Source organism: Corylus avellana, chromosome 2, assembly GCF_965113065.1.
Source record: "Corylus avellana chromosome 2, dhCorAvel1.hap1.2, whole genome shotgun sequence".
Taxonomy (NCBI): domain Eukaryota; kingdom Viridiplantae; phylum Streptophyta; class Magnoliopsida; order Fagales; family Betulaceae; genus Corylus; species Corylus avellana.
The window spans coordinates 29031806-29048621 of record NC_142491.1 but is presented as its reverse complement, the minus strand read 5'-3'; the positions used below and the strand labels follow the sequence as shown (position 1 = coordinate 29048621).

The following is a 16816-nucleotide window of genomic DNA, read 5'->3' as shown; positions in this document are numbered from 1 at the left end:
AGGAGATCATGTACCCTAGCCTGATGGAGGACTTGAGTACATATGGCTTGCACTCGAACCTATGAAGCTAACTCATTTAGTTGAAATATATGGGATCTGCCAAGCCAATGGAATCCTCATCCTTGATGCGCTCAGTGCTCTTTAGCCCTTAAGTTCAAATTTTAAGCACCAATCTTTTCTTCTCTTGGACCAAAGAGAATGAATTTTACCTATAGATAGGTAATTCCTAATGTCTGCAGATCGGGGTAGATCACTCTGAATATTCTCAAATAGTTTCTCATCCGAAGGGAATCATGAATTGGAATAAAATGAAGTGAATACTCAGGGAGTTTTTCTACCTCGATGGTCTCTTTTTGCTCGTCTAATGGCCCTAACAAACTACTCTCATAGCCTTTTGGTAAGTCATAAGCAATAATGATTGGGAAAGTGTCATATGTCCCTAAAAATGAAAGAATTCAGATTATCTGGAATAGGGTTTCAGGGCTCATCTGGCATCTCAGGAATAAGAGTTGATGTTGAATAAGCCTCAATGCTCACTTCCTTGCCTTTTTCCCTATGTAGATCCTATGAGGCCACAATTTGCTCGTGACCTCTTGGATTAGGTATTGTTTGGGCTGAAAATTCGCCTCACTTTCTTTCGCTCAGCTCCTTGGCCATCTGCCCCACTTGTGCTGCCAGTCTTTGAATAGTTTGACTTGTAGTGGCCTCCAATTTTTGAATAGATTGACTGGTCTGTGCATTGGTTTGTTGTTACTCAGTCAAAAATTTGAGCATCGCACCTTCAAGATCATTCTTTTTCAACTTCGGATTTGGGAGGACCTCTTGTGGTGGAGCCTAATAGTTATTTCCTTGCTAGAAATTCCTTTGCTACCCTTGAGGGTTCAGACCATTTTGATTGTTACTCCATGAGAGATTGGGGTGGTGGCGCCACTCTGCATTGTAAGTGTTGGAGTATAGATTGTTCTTTGGAGGGTAATTGCTTGGTCCCACATAGTTCACTTGCTCCTGATTTGTAAATAAAGACTTGGGACACATCTTAGTGGTGTGATCAAAATGGGAACATATGGTACATACCTCGACTCGTGCAATTTGTTGAACGGGGGAAATGTTGTGAGTAGTCATGGCTTTTATGAGCATATACAGCTTTTTTTCCATGGTAGCCATTTGAATTTGAGCTCCACCAGTTGTGCTCACTTCATCTACGCCCTTCCCTTTAAGTTCTTGTCTCTCTCTGGATGAGATTTGTTCATGAAATTGTGGAGCATGATTTTCACAAGCTTGAGCTTGCCACGAGAGATTAGACTGGTGGCTCTATGCTGGGTTATAGGAAACAAAATAGAGGGAGGCCATTCCCCGATCTAAAGAACGGTGTGTTCATATGCTTATAAGGATAGTTAGAAAATTGTCCCACGGTAGTGTTGTGACAAATACCCACCTAAATTAATAAGCAAATATTCAGTACGTTTTACCCACGAGGGAATGGTCTATTCAGGCCCTTACTCTTTCTCAATAGGGTTTGTGCGTTCTCGAAAAAACCTTTGGTACACACCAATGCCCTAATGTGCACAAACTAGCGGTTATCATCTCACAGCTCGACCGAGTCCAACCTTGAGTGGCCTACTGTGCTAACAATGTAGTATGTCGTAACCACTATATGAACATGATTGCGCGTGGCTTCTCAACTAGCCTCTTGGATCTAATGGCAAATCATAAATTAAATTGGATCATAAGGCCTTGTGGGTTTAATGGTAGCCCATGACACAAACAAATTTGGGGTAATTACCTTTTCCCCCATCACTACAACGCATTGTCACTTTCCCCCCATGAACTGTCAATTGTACCACCTGACCCTATCAAACTACCATTTTGTGCCAAAAATTCTCATTCCGTCAGTCAAGGGGGTTAACTTAGATGGTCAACCCGTCATATGAGGAGCATGTGCCATTTTAGCCTTTTTTGTACCAATTTTTCCCTCACTATAGATGTATCCACCAAGCTGGACCATGTGCAGCCTTAAAATGAGAAAAAAAAAAAAAAAAAAAAAAAACCACATAAACCGGCGTCATCTTCCTCCTTTTGCTTTGAATGACTACATATCAGCTGTGAGGAAGATGGCCTGTGAGATTCTTGAATTAATGGTTGATGGGTTGATGATTCAAACGAGAACTATGTTCAGTAAGCTTTTGATGGATGAACATAGTGACTCTATTTTCAGCTTAAATCACTACCCTCCATGCCTAAAGCTTTAGGCCTTGAAAGGTAGGAATATGATTGGATTTGGAGAACACACTGACCCAGAAAATCATTTCTACACTGAGATCCAACAATACATCTGAAAAAATCATATATCATTTGCCTAATTGCTTGTGCTTGTCTTTTATTTTTTTAGGGTAAAAAAAATCTCCTTGAAGGAGGGAGACGACCCACAAACCCTAGAACACACTAACCCACAAATCATTTCTATGCTGAGATCCAACAACACTTCTGGAAAAATCATATATCATTCGCCTAATTGCTTTTGCTTGTCTCTCTTTTTTTTTTTTTTCTTTTTTTTTTTTTTTTTCAAGGTAAAAAAAATCTGCTTGAAGGAGGAAGACGACCCATAAACCGTAGAACACACTGACCCACAAATCATTTCTATGCTAAGATCCAACAACACATTTGGAAAAATCATATATCATTCGCCTAATTGCTTTCTTTCTTTTTTTTTTAATTTTTTTACAGTAAAAAAAATCTGCTTGAAGGAGGAAGACGACTACGCCGGTTTATGTGGTTTTTTTTTTTTTTTTTTTTTTTTCTCATTTTAAGGCTGCCTACACGTGGTCCAGCTTGGTCCATACATCTATAGTGAGGGCAAAATTGGTACAAAAATTGCTAAAATGGCATGTGCTCCTCACATGACGGGTTGACCGTCTAAGTTAACCCCCTTGACTGACGAAATGAGAGTTTTTGGCTCAAAATGGTAGTTTGATAGGGTCGGCTGGTACTGTAAGGCCCCAGAAATTAATTAACTTGTAATTAATTCCATGGTTCATCTCCCAGTCTTATCCCTCGAGAAACAAGACTCAGAGACCTCTACTCCTCAAAACAGATGATACTAAACAGCGGAAACATCAAGATTCTATAAACATTAATCATTACAGCCAGAGCGTCTACCAAGAAACATCAAAGTAGCTAAAATTATACTATACACATCATCATTACAAGGAATCTATGTTACACCTTAATATGCAAGTATGCATCAAGCTTTTAAGTCTATAGCATAACTCAGAAGTACTAGTTACCATGAGTACCCGCCTAAGCGTGCAATAAGTCCTCAAGCATCTTTCGGGTCAAATCCTCCAAGATAACCGGATGCTTCGCAGAATCGATGCTATCCTAAATTATCTATAATAGCATAGTTGTACGTATGGAGAAACAGAGAAATAATATAAGGGTAGGTTCGATGACTTAGTGAGTATAAATGCACATGACGTACCCGTCATTAAATGGTGAACTCAGTTGTTTATAAAGCACTTGCAACATTATGAGTTGACAGTTTATCGTGGATGTGATATAGATATAGTATATGCATATGATATAGAGTAACAGTAATAGTTCAACTGAATGGTCTACCCGAGATATTATACATTCCCAGCAGGGTTGGCATTGTCCCGAGGGACCTGTAATACGACATCGGTGCCCCGGATATTGTACGCTACCATACATAACATTAGTGACACGATCGAGTCTGACCTCAAGTGGCCCACACCACTAATGATGTCCATCCTATAGTAACCACCCATTAGGGAATAGTTGCGCCTTGGTCACGAAACCATTGGATCTAAAGCCTACACATACACACATTTGAACATAAAGTTAACCTGTATAGTAAGTCCATGGCCGTTATCCTGCATGTACCGGTGTACCATGTCATACGATGCAATTAGTCTTATCAGTCTTTTACATGTATAGTTTTACAAGCCTCATTTTTATCTTGTTAATCAACACACGTTTTCACAAAAGAGAGTTCACAGTAGTTCTAAAATGTATTTCACGAGAGTTGCAAAATATGCATTTTTGATATATATAAAATAGACGTGCAATACGGAAAAAAGTAACAACAAGGATCCATGTGAGTTTGTACTCACCCCGGTTGTAAGGCTCCTCCGTAAAATTTTCTTGAGGCTCTATAACCTTGAATACTAAAAAAAGACCTATCATTAGTTCTAAATTCAACTAAAACGAACCTAGAACATGAAGATAGAGGCTATCGAACGATTGGCCAAAGTGGCGTTCTCTAGAACACTTCTAACCGTATGTCCTCCCAGAGGGCTCGTACATCCATTTTCGTGGCCATACGTTCGCTCAAAAAGTTTTAGGTAGAATCTCATTTGGTTAAACCGTCCTCCTATCCTCCCAAATCGATTTCTAAAGCTACCAAAAGGCTTTCTAAGACTACCTATCTCAAAATAATGTCTCCATGCAATAGAAAACACAATGGAATGCTAAGCCCAACTCTAAACAAGATCAATGGTATAACATGTCTAAATTTTCAAACCAACTTCTAAGCTACTCTAGAAAGCATTAAAAGAGTATAACGATTTAGAAAGAAAAGTTAAGCGCAGAGGGTTACCTCCTAGAAGCAACCTTCAAGAAAACACCTCTCCTTCTCCACAAAACACACTCACAAAAGGGTTTCTAGGAGCTTGGGGGCGAGTTTGAACGAGAAAATGGCAATAGTAGGGTTAGTATTTATAGAGGAGAAAAGCTGGAGACGCTCACCAACTCTTCTGAAAAGTAGCGGACGTTCGGTACTATAGAGGCGTGCGTCCTGTACTATTTACACAATGGTCCAAAGGCTGTAGCATACGTCCAGGTATTATCCAACCGTCAACCCAAAAAGTAGAGTACATCCTATACTATAGGAGCGTACATTCGTGTACTATTTGCAGAGTACGGCATACTATTGTTAGCGTACGTCCAGTGGTTTCCTAGCGTACGTCCTCTACTACAGACAAGAGCGTACGTCCAGCAACTCTCGCGTACATCCGGTCAAAAAGTCTAAAATTTCCAAAATGCCCCTTTAGCTGTTCTTAGTGACCCAAAACCCAAACTAATCTTATAACTAAGGTACCTAAGCTTAGTTAATTATGTGGGTCACTACAGGTACAATTGGCAGTTTATGAAGAAAAAGTGACAATGCGTTGTAGTTGATGGGGAAAAAGGTAACTACCCCAAAAAATTTAAAAAAATCATCCACAAATCCTTCCCACCCTTGATTTTGAGAATTGTTTATGGATTTGATAATTATAGCTAATTCTTATCCAAAATTAATTTGTCTCCTCTCCAATCTTGATTCAACAATAATTAAACACATGTACTAAAAGTGAGACAAGGCTCCTCTCAATTTTAAATAAAATAGATAGTATATATTTCATAATTAAAATTTAAAGTTGATGCATTTAAAGTGTATATGATGTCAATGTTAACACATCATTTTAAAAAAAATAAAATATTATTCATCATTAAATGCTCAATAATAAAATAAATACCGTAAATTTAAAAAAGGAACCTATACGGTAATTATTTCGATAATTTCTAACGAATAAACTCCAGCCATCTTGGTTGAATCTCGTGGTAAAATATTAGGGAAAACTTCACTAAGGACCTCCAAACTTCCACCCGTTTTGAAATGCCCCAAAACTTCAAAATCTCTCAATTTAGTTCCCTGAACTTTTAATTGTTCTTAATTTGGACTCTTCCGTAAATTTTAGCCGATAACAATTCAAAAAAAGACAAAAATATCCCTGATTTTTGTTTTTTGTTTTTTTTTTTAAATAAAAAAACGTTTTAGAAGTTGAAATTTTATACAAAAGTCTGGGGTATAAATGTCATGTGACGTTTAAAATCTAACGGAGGGGTTCAAATTGAAAACAATTGAAAGTTCAGGGGACTAAATTGAGAGATTTTGAAGTTCAGGTGGGGTATTTCAAAACGAGTGGAAGTTTGAAGGTCCTTAGTGAAGTTTCCCCCAAATATTATCTTTGAATTGTAATTGGGAGGAGAGCTCATGCTAACAAAGGTGAGGTTGCCCTCATGTTACCCTTAACACCCCCACAGTAGTCAATTCAACTAAGCAAGCAGTGGAGACCCTGGTGGCTTGGGAGCTGGTGTGGAGATCGGAGTGAGGCTTGGAAATCCGCTTTTGGCATCCGAAAGCCCAGCTACGGTCTCAGGTGTCAGGCTTGGATTACTCAAACCCTCCCCCTTCTCAGTCTGTATAGCCGTTGAACTTCTCCTTCCCCTTCAAAACCAAAACATCGACAAACCCTTCAATCTCTCTCCGTGCTTCACAGGAGAAGAAGATCCAAGGGGAAAGCTGGGGTTTATATCTGCAACCAATCTTCTTTCTTGGGGCTCGAATTCGAATTTCTCATAAAAAAGAAGTCTCAAGGAGGAATGGGGAGTAGGGTTCCGGTGCAGCACTATAATCTTAGATCAACAAATTCCTTCATCGGAAGCCCTTTGCATGACCTCAACACCGTCGACGCTCGGCCCGCCGACATCGAAGCCATCAGCGACGTCGATCGCGACGCCGTCACTGACGACAGCTTGGACAACGACGACGATTCCAATGCCGTTGTGAGCTTCTCTTTGTTCTTCGGTTACACTATTTTATTATTATTATTTTTTTTTGATAAGTTCGGTTACACTATCTTATAGACATCTTGAGTTTGTGTGTGTGTTTTTTTTTCTAATATAATTTAATGCTTTCTGTTCGGTTTCTAGGAAAGCTGAGGAAAGTAGAGGCGATATAAAAGAACTGAAATGGTTGAACTGGGTTTACTATAATTTGAGCTTGAAAGAATTTGTTTATGAAGAGAAAATTTTAGATTACTGTATTCCAAGTTTCGTGCTTGTGCTTAGAACTCAACATGAGTGGAATTTAAAAGATTTTTTAATTTTATTCTGAGGCTCTGAGACTTGATAGATGTCATGAATTTGTTTGTCTAAGCTGTTTATCACCTTTATGCAAATTAATGAAATCTATGTGATATTTCTTTCAGGACCTTATGCATGATTCCTATAGGACTTCTTTACCGCTTCACGGTGTAGGAGTTGAAGAAGATCGCTCTAGCCTTGAGAACAATGGACCCGTAAGGGGTTCCTATGATATCTTGACAATTGATGGTAAAATTGATTTACAAATGGAACTCTTATTTGGATTTCAAATCGAATTTCTAGAGAATATTTGTGCCTTGTATGGGATTGCTAATTTGAATTGTTCAACTTTGAACTAGATGTTTCGCCTGTTGAATCAGCAAGGGCAAGATTTCTACAAATTATTGTGGATCATTTCATTCATGATCATGTGATTGAAGTGGCTGATTCCGAGGCTGACTATACTGTTCAGTCTGGACAAGATAAACTGAATAAAAGGAAGACAAGAGAGGTCCAGTATGAAGGCGACCCGAGGTTCGCTTTACCCTTGATGTATGTGGCAAATTTGTATGAAACTTTAGTTAATGATGTAAATAATAGGCTTGCTTCCTTGAATGGTATTCGTGAGAAGACCATTGCAGTAGCCCTTGAGGCAGCTGGTGGTTTGTATAGAAGGCTGGCTAAGAAATTTCCCAAGAGAGGTATTACATTTTCCCTCTTTATGCGCCTTTGAGATAAACAATTTGAATTCATCTACTTGTATGCACTTGAACTTTGAATTTTTTTTTCAACATATTGCATCTGGGCTTCTATAATATTTCTAATAGTGTTTAATGGTAAGTAAGTTTAGTGAACTTTGATGGTTTTTTTTTTGGTCCTAGTTTTGGGTTATGACATCTAGCCTCTCCATAAATTTAGTGTCTGTATCTTAATGCTTTTGTCAACAGGACCGTGTACTTTCAGAAGGAGAGAATTGGCAACTTCTCTGGAAACTAGGACAAGATTTCCAGAATTAGTAATACAAGAAGAAAAGCGAGTTCGTTTTGTGGTAGTCAATGGTTTGGATATTGTTGAAAAACCAAATAGCATGCCAATTGATGATGCCGAGTGGTAAGTTATATGCTTGTTTCTTATGTTGAGAAGGAGTACATTTCCACTTCACTATTTGATATGTGCCTATATATTTCTAACTTGTTTGCTCATGAATGCAGGTTTAAACGATTGACTGGTCGAAATGAAGTAGTTGTCTCTCCTCGAGACTATAAGTTCTACTCTCCAAGACACAAGTATAGGCGTGTTGCATCAAACTTAGTGTCCAACATGCCTGGTTTGCCTGTAAGTATGATATGCCTGTAATTATCAAACTAAGGGGTCATCTTGAATGTGTCTTTGAAATTATATGACTGAATTGTTTCCTATATATCATTTAAATTTAAAGGTGCTTATATTAAAAATAAAATGGAAAGAAAGAAAGAGAAGTAACAGTTCATCTTCTAGAATAAGATCATCGACTGATGGTAATGACCATATTATTTTTTAGGGTTAAATGCAATTTTAATACCTGTGGTTAGGGCCAAAATCAAACAACTCTGTCGGTTTCAAAAAGTGTCACAAATGGTACCTGTTGTTAGGCGAAATACCCACTTGATACTTCCATCTAGGTTCCATCCATTTTTTTGACGGAAGTCCAAATCGCCCCACTTAAAATCATGACATGTATCTCTTTTGCCACATATGGAGGACATAACTCAGCATATTTTATGATGTGGCCATGTGTCATAGGAGGTACCTTTGTTTTCTGTGCCACGTGAAAAGCAGAAAATATTAAAAAAATTACTCAAACTAAATTTTACCAAAACTTAAACAAAAACAAGATTAAACCCAAATTGATTGAACCTAATTTGCATGTTCTTCCCAAATCACAAGAACAAAACTTTCATGTTCTTCCAAACATTGAAGAGTGGGGTAGTGTTAATTGTCGGTGATTTCCATTGCTTTCATCGCTTATCTAAGCATCATCCCTTCAATGGCCCAAACATAGTGAAAGAGAAGAGAAAGTGAAATCAGAGAGGCCTCATCGCAACACGAGCACCAATAGCCGCTGCTGCTCTCGCCATTCTTCTCTTGTTGCCATCTTTCACCTCCTCTGTCTCCTTATTTTCCAGTTCTTGCTTCATTATCGCCGCATGCTTCCTGGCCTGCTTATACACATACTCCACCAACTGCGCTGGGTCAAATGCGCCCTTTACTAACCTTTAGGACCACTATGATAATCTGAGGTTGTGTATCGTACAATTACCCAATGAATATATCCAAACATCCAGATGAATCCACAACTACATAAGGGATGCTTGCTGGCTAGAAAGAGAAATGAGTTATGATTATTCAATAGTAAGCAATATTATAAACATAGCCATTAGCAAGGGTTTGAAGGAGATTAATCACAGTTGTTATTCAGGGATTCCATAAAAGAAAAGAACAAGATCTCTATTCTTCCTCGCTCCAACCAAAAAGTCAAAAAGAAAAGGAAAGGGGAAGCATTGAAAAGTTTGTTTATTTATTTTCTGAAAATAGAGGACCAAAAAAAAAAAAAAAAAAACAAAATCAAAAAACAAAAAACCTCTTCTTTCTTCTCTTCAGGCTTGGGCTTCTCTTTCTCCTCAGGCTTCTTCTCCTCCTCAGCATTTGGTTTGAGGATGGGAGAAATGAGCTTGACTTACCTATGACTCGAGCTTTGCATTTGTCCGAAATCGCTTTCTACTTGAGTAATTTATACTCTCTCTCTCTCTACTTGAGTAATTTATCTGAGTTGTTCCTCTCAACAGAGTACCCTAGCGGCAAGATCCCCTCTAATTTCTCCAATCTGACCTTCCACTGCAGTCATCACCTTATTCAAAGCAAGTGAGTGGGTTCAGGTTGAAGAGACTCTTGGATGTTTGGAAGAACATGAAAGTTTTGTTCATGTGATTTATGAAGAACAGGAAAATTAGGGTTCAATCGATTTAATCTTGTTTTTCTTTAAGATAGGGTAAAATTTAGTTTTGAGTAATTTTTTTAATATTTTCTACGTCTCACGTGGCACAAAAAACATGGGTATTTCCTGTGGCATATGGCCACGTCATAAAATATGCTGAGTTGTCCTCCCTATGTGGCAAAAGAGACACGTATCATGATTTTAAGTGGGGTAACGTGGATTTTTGTAAAAAAAATGGATGGAACTTAGATGGAAGTACCAATTAGGTATTTCACCTAACGACATGCACCATTTGTGACACTTTTTGAAACTGAAGGGGCTATTTGATTTTGGCCTTAACCACATGTACTAAAATTGTATTTAACCCTATATTTTAATGGTAATTACCTTTTACCACCATTTTTTAACATGGCCCAATGAACGGACACTTTTGACACTCGGTTACATTGAACTACCCTTTACTTACTAAAACCCCCTTATGTTAGTCAACCTCGTTAAAAAACTTGAAATGATGCAAATACCCTAAGTTTAGATACACAATTTACATAAAATACACTTAAGAGAGGGGCTGGTGGCCGGACCACCCCTAGGTGGTTCGGGGTGGTTCGGCCACCCCCCAAGCCCATAGGGGGTGCTGGTGGCTCACCGTGCCAACCCCATGAATTTTTTGGGGGTAGCTCCCTATGGGCTTGGGGGCTGGCCAATCCACCACCTGGGGGTGGTCCTACCACCCCCCCTGGTTTTTTCTTTTTTTTTTTTTTTTTTGTTAAAAAAAAAAAAAAAAAGTTTAAAGTTTAAGTTTTGTTTTTATTTTTTTTAAGTTTTTATTTAATTCTTAAGTTTTTAGTTTATCTAAATGTTTTTATTTTTTTACTTGAAGGTATTTCCGTCCTTAAACAAGATTTAACATCTCAAAAATGAATATTCTGTTTGATTTAACGATATTTCCTAATGGCGGGGCTTTTTGTAAGTAAATGGTAGCTCAATGCAGCCGAATGTCAAGAGTGTCACTTCATGGTGCCATGTTGAAAAGGGGTGGTAGTTCATGGGGCAAATGGTTATTACCCCTATTTTTTATTTTCTTCAATATTTTTTTATTTCAACATTTTCTTGTCTCCACAGTGACGATATATCTGTTCAAAAAGTTTGTATAGAAAATATAGTGTCATTCAACTTTAGTGGGATGTTATACTTTGTTATTGCTATGCCTTACTGTGCAAATTGGGGTGGAGGTAACTTTTTGTATTTCTGATGTGCTTATTTTTCAGACGTTTCCTGTTGCGGACAATTCTTGTCCATTGGCTACTGCTCAAGATTTCCGCTCTGTAAGTGAAGTAAGAGTTGCTTTCTTGCTCAATTTTATGCAATTGAGTTTTCTAATGCGTGAGTCTATGGTTTGTGTTTAATAAACAACCACATCTATGTGGGATTGGGTCAATGCTCAGTATCAAGCATTACTAACTTACAAAAAAAAAATGCTAAAATACATTTTACTCCCTCAAACTTTGGCTGCTGTCAACTTGGTCCTTCAAGTTCCCAAACTTGCTATGAACACCCTGAAATTTTGAATTACTATCATTGTGGCCCTTTCATTAGGATTTGTCAATGCTGAGACAGTAAATACCGAAAATGAAGACATATTGGTCATTTTCCCATTTTTAACGTTTATTTTTTATTTTTTTACTTCAACCCATCTCTTCACAACTAGTAATGTTCACACGAGACAAATATTTGAAAATGGGTGAAGGAACAATTGCAAAGGAGTCAAACTATAGAGCTATTAGAGCCTGGCTTGAGGTTGACCCTCAATCATCAGAGTGGGAAGAGTTCTTTCTAGGAGTGGAAGTCAACCCTCTCCTTTGGTACTTAGTTATTATGATTTCTTTTTGCTCCTTCTAGCTAGCTAGGTATTTTCTCTTGTATACTTTTTGTGTGTCTGGGTGCACTTTACGCTTTTAATGATACTTCAATTAATTATCATAAAAAAAAAAAGAAAAAGAAAAGAGTAAAAGTCAGCCCCTCTGGCGAAACCACATGTTTGACATCATGTTCATGTCAAAGGGTTGCTAGGTTGAATCCAATATACCTTTACCAATTACACCTCTCAATCTTTCCTAGCATATCTCGAAACATTCTGTCACAAAACGTGGTAGTTGAACTCTTTTAGAGCATCTTTAGTAAAAAACTATTTTGTTGAGCTAATTTGCTGAAAATGTAAAAAAAGGAGTCCCCAGTAGCCTAGCTAAAATAGTGAGGAAGGTTTGGTGAGTGAACAGTACTCACCAACTATAGTGAGCACTCTTCACTCATCAAAGCAATAAAAAATCATTTTAATTGTTTTTTTCTCTCTCCTCCTTCTCTATTTCAATTGGACAAGTGCCTGAATAAATGTTGTGTAGATTTATCCAACATATAGTTTAATTCTCTAGCATGAATGTCTGCTCCGATTAAAACATCAACACATAGATTGGAAGAATTCTAAGGACTTGGGTTTAGATCTTATTAAAATTATTGACTAGCTTTTAATTTCATTTTCTTAGAAGGTCTTTAAATAATTTTCAAATAAATGACCACTAAGAAAAGACAAACATTCAAAAATATAGATTTTTAGAGAAAGAACAAAGAAATCTTTGAAAAATAATATTTAAATGGAATAGTGAAAGTGAATCGCTAAAATGGTGAGACTACTGGGAATACTTAAAAAAGTTGATAGCTAAAGTAGAAAAAAGTGTGCTTGTAAAATTTGGTGAGGCTACTAAAGATGCTCTTAGAGTTTCATTTTATTAGCTGAATTGTTCAGAGTTCTTTTCTGTTTTTTCTTTTTCACCGAGAGAGAGAGATTAGATTTCTTTCTAGAATTTTATGCCTTTGCCATTGTTTGCAATTGAGTTGTTGGCCTAGGAGGAGGTGGTGTTCACTAGGTAAACTCAAAACTTCCTCTCGACGATTTGGGGTTTCATATGGTGAAATAGAAGAAATTATGGTCAAAATCATGTTCAAAGACATTTGAGCTTTGGAACATCCATGGCATGTATCATGAAAGCTAGAATCTTGTGCCCAATGGGAATGATTTAGGACTTGATACAAAGTCATTGTCGTGCTTCCTTTTAGCTTTCCATTCGTGCTTGCAAACTAGGAAATTTTGTAAATCACAAGAAATGGAAATAGGGCTGGATAGTGAGAAAAATAGAGAGAGAGAGAGAGAGAGAGAGAGAGTGATTGAATTTGGTTGGATTTTTGCGAGTATATGGGGTTTGTGACTATCAATCACGGGCTTATGTTGACAACATTGGTGGAGAGGGAAATCCAACTAGTGGAGATGGGACAAAACATGATTTCTCTAGGCAGGGCCAAAGTATAAACGAGAGGCCAAACCTAACTTTGATAGGGTCAAGTCTAAAACCGGGAAGCCATGGTCCCGCAGCCCCTTGGTTTCGTCCCTGTAGGGAGAGTGGTGGCTTTTCGTGGGTGGAGGATAGAGAGAGAGAGAGAGAGAGAAGGTGAGGGCATGATGTTGGAGATCACATGCTTTATGGGTGAGGTGTGTGGGTGGCTATGTGGATCTCTGATATGAGGAGAAGGAAAAAGAGAGTGAGATATCTGACAAGGTGATTTGACTGGAAAAAAGGGTCTAAAACATCAAGAAAATTTAAAATGTGGCCAAAACATTATCATTTTAGGCAGTTAGCGGCTTGACTGTTGATGGGTCTTGAAGGAAGGGCTATATTGACAATGGTTATTAATTGCAAGTTTTGAAAGTTGAGCATCAAATTAATAGTAATACGAAAATTTGAGGGGCTAAAATGATTCTTATTCTTTGCTTAGCAAAATCACATAGCTGGTTATTAATCCTCTTTAAATTGGTCTTGCGTATTTCGTCCGATTCAGATGAGGCATTTGGTGGTAGATGTTATAGACAAGATTGTGCTTATATTACCTTATTAGCTTTGATTATGGTTTATCTTGTGGCCAAAATTAAGAATCAAGCATTACATCTTTGGCTTTGTAATGGTAGTTGGTGGGGTTTGTTTCTAGCTTCTTTATTAGTTGTCAACGAAATCCTAATATGTAGGTGAGCATACTCAGAAATTGCATGGGTAGATCTCATTCTCTTTAGATTTGTGTGAGTTCTCTACAAGGATGGCTAGGAGCCACCATATCTCCCAGACTGCCTTTCTTGGACCATTTTCGAAATGATGATTTATGTAGGTTAATGCATAATGAGGGGCAATTCCAATATTAGAAGGGGACTATATAGGCAAGTTGGGGAAGTGGTGGTGTTGTAATCATCAATAATAAGGATGACGTTTGGATCTCTTTGTGATGGAACGAACTATAGGTTGAAATGTGAAGCAAAACTGATTCCTTAGAATTCCAATGCCTTGTTGCAGCCGCCTTCCCCCCACACCCCCCCCCCCCCCCCCCCCCCCCCCCAAAAAAAAAAGATCATTAAGGAGAGTTCTTCCTCTTCTCTCTCCCCACTCTCTCTGTTAGTGATAATTTATTTTTTTTGTTTTCGTTCTTGTTACACTGCGACGTTGCCATGAACAACTATATTGGATTAATTTCAAATAACCATCTGACTCATAGGACATCGCAATCATTGTACAACCCAAATAAAAATGAAATTTCGGGCAATTTAAATGTATGGATATTTCTGTTAACATGATATGCACTTGATGCTGTTAGAAAATATTGGAATTAGGTTAATGCAAAAGTTCATAGTTGCTTAGCATCAACATCCATAGAGCTTGGCTTGTGGGCACTAGAGTATCAGGATCTGAATCTGGAGTTATAATCCCCTATTATGGTCTCAGGCGCAAAAGTTCATAGTTGCTTAGCATCAACATCCATAGAGCTTGGCTTGTGGGCACTAGAGTATCAGGATCTGAATCTGGAGTTATAATCCCCTATTATGGTCTCAGCCTAAGAGTAACACTGTAGTCGTGTTGATGCCAAACTTTTTCTTGGCCAGCCAATGCTGTGGTGGGAGTGAAGACTGACATGAATCTGAGCTGAGAGCAGTTCGTGAGCTGGGAAAATCTAATAAGTATAGGTTCACTTCTTTCCAATTCCCATGTGTTCAAACTACAAGTTGAACCAAGGAAAAATTCCAGAGATCTTTTCATGCACTGTATAGCCGAAAGAGAAGTAATTCTGAAGTGGTAAGGCTGGTTAAAGTAATTTGGGTTTATTCTGCATCCATTTGCTGGATGACATGAAAGCTTTTACGATGGGAAGAGCTCAGGTGTGGGGTTGGCCTCATTTTCATTCACTTCACACTTCAGACCAAACCTCATTTACATTTATGTACAGGCAACAATCAGAAATCAACTAAAATAATTCTTGGTTTATATTTTAGATTAATTGTGGTATCATGTTATTATGTTTGTATTTGAGGTGTATGCGTATCTCTTGATATTTTTTTCAGCATTTAATACATGAACTTCTTTGCTAATTTTTATTTTGTAATTTTTATTTATTTATTTATTTTTTTTAACTCTATGCAGCCACAAAATCAGCAGCAGACTGTTTGCAAGCATCCAATGCAACCACTTTCTCATCAACCCCAGTTTCACTCGATTCACCAGAATCATCATCAAACCATGCACCACGCATCCCACTATGCTCACAATCATCAATGTGCTCCACCTTCTCACTTACCTGCAATTTCTCATGCTCATCAACCAACCATATCACAACAGATGGCTTGCCTACAACCCCTCACAGGTGTCCATGCTGGAGGGCGCTTGCATGTACTGGTGAGGACTATTGCCTTGACTTGATCTAATATAAATAAGAGCAGCTAGTTGAATTTTGTAAACTTTGGGTTTTACATTTGTTTGCATGACAAATTGCATGTTGCTCTTGAAGATAGGATATTAGGTTGAGTAAATCGGTAATGTTGCTGCTTTAGAACACATTTCTACTGGGTCATGTTCATTAATGGTCAACTCTCTCGATGAGCATAGGAGTTCTTAGACAATTACTTAGCTTATGAAGACCCAAACTCAAAAACTTTGTGTAGTAACTGAAGCCAATTTCTCATTCTATCCAAAAACAAATGCAGAAGCCAAAACTGTTGGCAGTAATGACACCTTGATGACAATAATGGCTTCATGGTATTTAAATCAAATACATTAAATTTTGTTTCTGTTCGAGTATTTATTTGCCATCCTTATAGTAGCCAAAACAAAGTTTGTAGGAGGTGGTAGCTGCAGGATAAGTGACCATAGGACTCCTTGGATAGCCTGTTATTTATTTGTGTTTTCTTTTATAGTTTCAATGGCAAGTAACTATATTGAGGGATGTTTTAAGAGATGTATAACCTTTTTGCATACTTGTGTTTAAACTATATATCAATTTTGGTTCATTTTATAAATGCTCAATTGATTAAGAGTCTTTATTGATGCATGACTTCTTTTCTCTCTAAAAGGAATTTGCTTTGCCTGCGGTGCTGCTTTTATTTTATTTTATTCATTTGTAATGAGTGATGTATTATTTGTGCATTTTTTCTTTTCTTTTTGTGAAATATTTTTCTTTCTACCTATGTCTTTACCAACCTTTAAGATTGCTATTATTTCAGCCATCCAGCCTAGCAAAGTTTTGTGACGAATGTGGGGCCCCGTACTTGAGAGAAACTTCCAAGTTCTGCTCAGAATGCGGTGTTAAAAGGCTAGGAACATGATATGTGGCCTCCACAGTTTTTTCATTTTTGTTTGACTGTACATATATATATCCATATAAATTTTTGTGTAAAAGATTAGAGTATAGACTGGTTTTCGTTTTGCGATTATGTATCTACATGTAATAAGATATTGGAAGTACTTGTAAGAGTATTACATCTTTTTCTATGTTATTTACAAATTGGTGTGGCAGTATATAATTGCTGAAAATGATTAAGAAAAAAATTGATTT

At 37.6% G+C, this 16816-nt stretch overlaps 1 protein-coding gene across 3 annotated transcripts; it reads left to right on the top strand.

The window, feature by feature from the left end:
* The first annotated feature begins 6113 nt into the window (after positions 1-6113).
* LOC132177442 (PPR containing protein) lies at positions 6114-16766 on the top strand. Of its 3 annotated transcripts, XM_059589787.2 has the most exons (9): positions 6114-6624; positions 7050-7173; positions 7284-7458; positions 7525-7625; positions 7872-8034; positions 8136-8259; positions 11167-11232; positions 15409-15660; positions 16485-16766. In XM_059589787.2, the coding sequence occupies exons 1-9, from the start codon at positions 6442-6444 to the stop codon at positions 16584-16586; spliced, it is 1290 nt and encodes a 429-aa protein (XP_059445770.2). In that variant the 5' UTR covers positions 6114-6441; the 3' UTR covers positions 16587-16766. The 3 variants fall into 3 exon arrangements, with proteins under 3 accessions (XP_059445770.2, XP_059445763.2, XP_059445755.2); XM_059589780.2 differs by having other exon boundaries at positions 7284-7625; positions 11167-11223; XM_059589772.2 differs by having other exon boundaries at positions 7284-7625.
* Positions 16767-16816: the final 50 nt, after the last annotated feature.

What these genes read in the sequence shown, in the direction of transcription:
- LOC132177442 (XM_059589772.2), top strand. Translation starts at nt 6,442, where the DNA reads ATGGGGAGTAGGGTTCCGGTGCAGCACTATAATCTTAGATCAACAAAT. An exon ending in TGATATCTTGACAATTGATG is followed by an intron (nt 7,174 to 7,283) that starts GTAAAATTGATT and finishes ACTTTGAACTAG; the next exon opens with ATGTTTCGCCTGTTGAATCA. An exon ending in GAGGGCGCTTGCATGTACTG is followed by an intron (nt 15,661 to 16,484) that starts GTGAGGACTATT and finishes CTATTATTTCAG; the next exon opens with CCATCCAGCCTAGCAAAGTT.